Source organism: Rosa chinensis, chromosome 2, assembly GCF_002994745.2.
Source record: "Rosa chinensis cultivar Old Blush chromosome 2, RchiOBHm-V2, whole genome shotgun sequence".
In the NCBI taxonomy this organism is placed as follows: Eukaryota; Viridiplantae; Streptophyta; class Magnoliopsida; order Rosales; family Rosaceae; genus Rosa; species Rosa chinensis.
The window spans coordinates 26,309,276-26,316,791 of record NC_037089.1 but is presented as its reverse complement, the minus strand read 5'-3'; the positions used below and the strand labels follow the sequence as shown (position 1 = coordinate 26,316,791).

Genomic DNA, 7,516 nt, shown 5'->3' with positions numbered 1-7,516 from the left:
GGGAAATGATGGAAAATGTCATTTTAGAGAGTGAAATGATAATAAGGTCACATAGTTTTCCACTTGATAAAAATGTCCACTGTGAATTGTTGTTAATATTAGTTTAGTCTTTATGAATAATGAGGTCATGTTACAAAAGGTCAGTTTTTAATTTTTATCATTCCGATTCTGCCCCTAAGGTAATAAACCTTTATAACCTTCCATTTCAAAATCTGCGAGCTCAAATTTTCTCTCTCCTTTGATCAGAAAGCTTCCGATTAGATTTGTTCGGAGATCTCTTTCCGAGATTCTTTCTTTGCCGCCCTTTTCGTCGGAAGCTTCTGATTTAGTTTTGTGCCTCTGCGACGATCTGAAATCTCAGTTTTGAGTGGTTTTGGGGCTTCCGCAACTCTTCTCTTTTTCTGGATCTTTGGCTTCGTCGGTGTTCGTCTTGATCACATTATTGTGTTCTTCTTCTTCGTCGACTCAGTGCTTAGTTACAGTCTCTGTATTTCTTCCTCTCTCTGGTTTTCTCTGATTTGATCGGTAAGCCTTCTCTCTGTGAATTTGTTCGTTTTGAATTTTGCAGTGTTTTTTTGTTGTTTGTGTTAAATTGTTGAATTGTTTGTTTTGGATTACTTTGTTCTTCTCCTTTGTCGACTCAATTCTATGTTGAATTGTTGATGATGTTTTGTGCTATTGCGGTACTATATTTGTTCTATACTATGTTTTTTTTTATCAGTGACATGGCCAGTTACATTTTTAATACTGCTGTTTTGTTCAGGCTTTTAACAGTTACTTTGGCAGTGACTTGTTTGTGTTGATTCTGTTGATTTTCTTAGTAGTGACATGGATAGTGATTTTGTTTTATTCTTGTGCAGTTGTTATGGATACTAGCTATGTTGTCAAGTTTATTTATTCTGGTGAAGCAGCGACAGTTCCATTGTTGCATAATTGGTCGTTTGTTGACCTATGCAATTCAATACGCTCTCATTTTCCGGATTTGATTCAAGGAAATTTCATGTTGAGGTACATTATTCCTCCGGATTCTAGTTCATGTTTTCTAGAGAGTGAAGTTGATATGAGAATGATTTTTAGGAATTTGGTTCGTTACAATTCTGATTTCGTTGAAGTGTTTGTGACTGATTTACCTTCTATTAGTGAAAGCGTGGTGAGTAATACAGTGTGTGAGGATTCTAGTACCATGCTTGAGGAGAATGATTATTTGGGGTGTTATAGGGCAGAGGCACCGAAGAGTTATATGACGAAAGGTTGGGAGAGTTATATTTATTCTGAAGGCCAAAAGTTTGAGGGTGGGGTTGTTGAGTTTAGAGATAAGCTGCGTAAGTATGCCATAGAAATTGGTTTTTCATATGAGTTTGTTAGAAATGACAAGGTTCGTGTTATTGCTCAGTGTTCTAAGAAACATTCTCAGGGCTGCAATTGGCTTGTGAAGGCTTATTTATGCAGGGTTAATGGTTTCTTTATGATTAAAAGGTTGGTTAATGTTCACACTTGTCATGGTGTGATTCGTTTACAGAAGAGTAAGATGATGGGATCCAAGGTTGTCAAGTCTATTGTGCTTGATAAGATTCGTGCGAATCCAAACAAAAAGCCAATTGATATAGCTGATGAGATCAAGAGTGATTATGGTTTGGATGTTCCTTATCGTACAGTTTGGTATGGTACGGAGTTGGCAAAAACAGCCCTGCATGGTGATGAAGCTGAGTCTTATGCTCAGCTACTTTGGTTCAGTGAGTCTGTTATGAAGTCAAACCCCGACTCTAGGATAGTGGTTGAGTTTCATCGAGAAACACACAGGTTTCAGCGTATGTTTGTGACCTATGGTGCATGGATGAAGGGTTTCCCATTTTGTAGACCTATTCTTTTCATTGATGCTACATTCATTACCAACAAGTACAAGGGGCAGATTATTGCTGCATCGGCAAAGGATGCCAATCAAGGTTGAATCTCCTTCATTATTTCTAGTTTTTTATTCTTCTTGCTACTGACATTGTCAGTTACATGTTCATTGACAGTTACATGTCCAATGACTTAAATGTTCTGTGATTTGAATGACATGTCTCTGGCCATGTCACTGTCAAGTAATATGCAGTTATGTCAGCGACATGGTCAGTGACATTAACAGTTACATGACAGTGACATCATTTTGTTTTTCTGTTCAGGCTTGTATCCAGTTGCTTATGCTATTGTCGATTCTGAAAATGAGAGTAATTGGAGATTTTTTCTTGAGGTTTTGGCTGAAGAGTTTGCAAAACACCCTATGAGGAGGGTGACGTTCATTTCTGATCGTCATGTTGGGCTTGTTAGTGCTTTCCCTAGGGTGTTTCCCAATAATCCACATGGGTTTTGTTTTAGACATTTGATGGCTAACCTTTCTGACAAATTTCCAGCTGGTTCTTACCTTAAGAATCGGATTCCTTACTTGTTTATGTGTTGTGCTTATTCTCGCACACCAGAGATGTATGAGTTCAACATGGAAATCTTGAGGAGTGAAGGTGGCAACATAGTTGCTCAATTTCTGGAGGATCTTCCCAAGGAGAACTGGTGTATGGCTTACATTAACGGCGAAAGATTTGGTGAAATGACAAATAACTTGGCTGAGTCTTTCAATAATTGGGTGTTGCCTTTGAAGAGTCTTCCTATTCTTGATATTAATGATGGGATTAGAGTGAAGTCCATGGCTTCAATTGCTGCTCGGAAGCAGGATGCTTAAGAATGGTTCTCTGAGTTGTGCCCGGTGATTGAAAAGAAGCTGAAGGAGAATTTGGAAGTCGGAAGGCATTGGAGAGTGAGCAGGTCTGATACCTATGTGTATGAAGTTCACTGCCAGAAGTACAATAGCATGGTAAATTTGGAAACTCACTTTTGTTCGTGTGGAGAATGGCAGCTGTATGGCTTCCCATGTTCCCATGCCCTTGTAGTGATCCAACAACATGGTTCTTCCCTGTATTTGTATGTCAATGAGCTCTACAAGGTGGAGAAATATCCAAAAACTTATTCTTTCCCAATTAATCCTCTTCCCTCTATTTCGAAGCAAGTGCATGATTTTGGTAGAGATGCGGTGATATTGCAGCCTCCTTTGACTAGAAGACCACCGGGAAGGCCTAGAAAGAAGAGGTTCAGAAAAAGGAGCGAGCAAACCAGGGTGATCAAGTGTGGTAGGTGCGGAAAATGTGATGGTCACAATAGAAAGAGTTGTACAGGTCTGATATAGGTTCTATTCTGCTTACATGCCTTTAACATGACATGGCAAGTGACATAGCAAGTGATTCCAATACAGTTTGAAATTTTGTTTTGATTTTTCATTTTTTTCAATAAATGATAAGAAGTGCTTACTCATTGGAATTTTTTTTGACTATGAGATAGTGTATCTGCTTTCTTCTTTTATAAATTCTTTAGTATTCTGTGTCCTACAGGTTTTTAATAGTTACATGTACAGTGACATAACCATTTTCTTTAGATTTACATTGACTTGTCCATTGACATTAGTTTTTAGTTATCTTGGCAGTTTCTTGTTCAATGACTTGTAGTTGGATCACTGCTTATAGATTTGGTTATTGGCAGCGGAACGCTGCAAATGTTAATGAAAAATAAAAAAATTAATTGTAAAAAATTTGTTTGGTTTTTGCGGTGCAGCGACACGCTGCAAATAATAATGAAAATTAAAAAATGAAGTATCTACACCAACTTTGGTTTGTTAATTGGTAGCGGAACGCTGCCGTTGTGTTGCAGCGACACGCTGCAAACTGAAATAGAAATATCATTTTGGTTGTGGCTTCTGTAGTGACTTAGAGTTTTAATGTTTTTTGTCCAGTTACATATTCAGCTACATGCTTAGTTACATGTTCAGTTATATGGTCAGTTACATGGTCAGCTACATTATCAGTGACTTGGTCATTTTGGCTGTGACTTCTGTAGTGACTTAGAGTTTTAATGTTTTTTGTCCAGTTACATATTCAGCTACATGCTTAGTTACATGGTCAGTTACATACATTATCAGTTACATGGTTATGTCTTTTAAATCCTGTCTTGAAACCTGTGCTCCATACTGTCTTCCATCCCAGAAGTATATTCTGCAAAGAATGAAGTGTAAGTAACATAGTTTGTGATGTTGGTTATTTAACAATCACATGGCCAATGACTTGGCCAGTGACTTCACTTGCCCAACTCATTGGCCAGTGATTTCCGCATTTACATGGACAGTGACTTGGACAGCGACTTTACTTGGCCAATTACTTTGTCAGTTACATGGACAGTGACTTGGCCAGTGTCTTCACATGGCCAGTGAGTTCCGCATTTACATGGACAGTGACTTGGCCAGTTACTTTGTCAGTTACATGGACAGTTACTTTGTCAGTTACATGGACAGTGACTTCGCCATATACATGGACAGTGACTTGGCCAGTGAGTTCACATGGCCAGTGACTTCGCCATATACATGGACAGTGACTTGGCTCTGGACAGTGACTTGGCCAGTTACTTTGACACTGGCGAAGTCAGTGACTTGTCCTATGAATTCAGAAGATGCATTAATCTTGAATAAAAAGATCCATACAAGTCATAGTCTGAACTAAACAACAAATTTCTGAATTTCTGAAGTAAACAAACAAATATCTAAAATTCTTAATTTGCTGAGTTCCAGCACTGCTTATGTTCAGCAAATTTTTTGAATATTTGAGCTTTGAATTTCATCATCTGAGCTTTGGTGACTTTGTTTGGCATCTTCTCCTCTTTTGCCATTCTGTCCATGTAATACATTACAAAAGCTCTGCAATCTAATCTGTTGTCAATTAAAAATTTCATGTTAATGATTTTGACCAACTTAGTAACAGTAAAGTTATCATTTAAAATTTTTGAATATAGACTTACGATCCTTCGTCTTGTTGGGGGCAGATTCTGGCATGGTTCAAAGGGATCCTTCCACCGTCATAATTTTCCTTTATCCACCTTATTGTTCTTATCTCATCATCGCTCAAAATACTTTCAAACATCTTTAATTTTGTGTGAGTGCTTTGACTCTTGTCAAATTTCATTCGGCAGCCTTGCTGCAGCATCCACAGCTCGACCATTTCAACCTGTATTTTTTAACAGATTAGTGAGTGATAGTTACATGGTCAGATACATGGTCAGTAAGAAGTTTCTTACCAATTTTTTTATGCTTTTAAAGCACTGCCCTGTTCCTGCTCTTCTTGGTTTCATTGAATCAAAATGCAGCCATTGCGGTACGTCCTTATCAAAGACCAATAGCGTGTGGTGAAATTCTTCATTATGGGTAATTGGGAAGAAAAGCATGCTGCATTTTCCCATGTTTTGGAACAGCGGCTCACACAAGTATTGGTGGAGGTTTCTCACAGTTAAATGTATTGTCGAATACTATTTAAAAAAAGAAAGAATGAAATACATAGAACGAGTTATAAATAAACAAAGAATGAGAGATAAGGATTCAATTTTTATAGAAATTGCTCGTCATACTTACCCAACACATGTTATGCATAAAAGCAGATCTTCCCAAACTTTGTGAACTTTCGTTTTGCATTTCATCCTTCAACATTTCCCCATAGCAATCAATCCAGTTGTTTGCTATTGATTGATCGCTTATGAACATTTTGACATCTGCCCTTATGATTTCGCTTCCAGCGTCTTTTCCCTCCCAGAATAGTACGCTGCATAACATAGAACGGTGTTAGTCTAGTGACTTAGCCAGTTACTTTTCACTTGCCAATAATCTGGACAGTGACTTGGCCAGCTACATGGAAATTGAAAATGATCTGGACAGTGACTTGGCCAGCTACATGGAAATTGAAAATGATCTGGACAGTGATTTGACTAGTGACTAGGCCAGCTACATGTCAATTGCCATGATCTGGACAGTGACTTGGCCAGTGACTAGGCCAGCTACATGTCAATTGAAAATGATCTGGACAGTTACTTGACCAGTGACTTGGCCAGCTACATGTCAATTGAAAATGATCTGGACAGTTACTTGACCAGTGACTAGGCCAGCTACATGTAAATTGAAAATGATCTAGACAGTGACTTGACCAGTTATTAGGCCAACTACATGTCAATTGAAAATGATCTGGACAGTGACTTGAGCAGTGACTTGACCAGTTATTAATCCAGCTACATGGCAATTGAAAATGATCTGGACAGTGACTTGACCAGTTACTAGGCCAGCTACATGGCAATTGAAAATGATCTGGACAGTGACTTGGCCAGTGACTAGGCCAGCTACATTGCAATTGAAGTCACTAGGTGGTGGGCTGTAACATGAAATTTTACCTTTGTTCTGCCTTGTTCCAGTACTTCTCTAATTTGCTTTTATTTGGGATGTCAAGTAGGATGTACAGTTGTAGCTTTTGCCAATCTATGACTTCAAATTCGCTTTTTTCTGTTTCTTCATCGTCATCCACATGAAGCGTCAAATCATGTATCACTTCCTTCTCTGGCTGCTGTTCAGCTGTCTGTCCTTTTTTCTTTTTCAGTGCTTTGATTCTGGTCATTTTCGCCCTCTGCCTTTGCTCTTTCACTTCGTCCCACCAGAAAATATGATGGTTTTTTTGTACTGTCTCGTTTTTCTTCGTCCTAACCACATAACAATAGAGGCCAATAGATTCTGAGTCCTACCCTGATATGTAATGCCCCGTACCTTAAAGTCTTTATTAGTTACTTTTTACCGTGGTTGACCGAGGAGTGACTTTTTCTTTAGTCCGGTAAATTAGAAAATTTATTTGAGATTGTCGTAGAATACGAAAAATCGAGTTCGTGGACACGTAGTTTGTTTAAATTGGATTTATATCGGAAAAGTTATGACCAAAAATAGAAATTTCTATTTTTGGCATGGCTTTTTGTTTGTGAGCTTCTATTTGTGGAAGGAGGGCTTATTAAAACAGATGGAAGAGAGAGAAAAGGGAAAGAATAAAAAAAAAAAAAAAAAAAAAGAGAGAGAGAGAGCACGGGTAGAACCCGAGTCACCCCCCTCCCCTTTTTTCTTTTCTTTTCGCCGTCGCACTCCTCCGGCGAATTCGTCGCCGTCCGGCCACCCCAAGACGCATCGTTGGGCACGGCGTGATCCTCTCTTCCTTCTCCTTCTAGCTATGTAAGTATTTCACCTTGGGTAGCTTTGGTTTTGGAGATATGAGGAGAATTGCATAAATGGAAAAAAATGGATTTTTGCTTTGATCTCAGTTTTCCGGCGATTTCCGGTCGAATTTCTTTGGGTTTTGGTTGTTGGGGAAGTACTGAATGTATTCCTAACCTTGTTGCAGCTCGTTTTGATCGGTGGAGGAAGATTTGAAGGTGTTTGAGACTGTGAACAGTACCGTGAACAGTAACTCTCGAATTCTTGGGTTCTTGTTTGATTTTTCTGGATATTCCTACTTGAATTTGGTTGTTGTTGCAGGTTTAGAGATAGTTGTGTGGGTTATGAAGTTGATTTTGGAATAAATGGGTTGATTGGAATTGAATTTAATCTTTAAGTTTGTGTTAAATTTGAAATTGTTGGATATTGAGG

The 7,516-nt window shown here is 38.5% G+C and overlaps 1 protein-coding gene across 1 annotated transcript; it reads left to right on the top strand.

Annotated features, from left to right (window-relative positions):
* Nucleotides 1–1,066: 1,066 nt before the first annotated feature.
* LOC112184009 lies at nucleotides 1,067–2,716 on the top strand. Its single transcript, XM_024322313.1, has 2 exons — nucleotides 1,067–1,943; nucleotides 2,166–2,716. The coding sequence occupies exons 1-2, from the start codon at nucleotides 1,067–1,069 to the stop codon at nucleotides 2,714–2,716; spliced, it is 1,428 nt and encodes a 475-aa protein (XP_024178081.1).
* The last annotated feature ends 4,800 nt before the right edge of the window (nucleotides 2,717–7,516 follow it).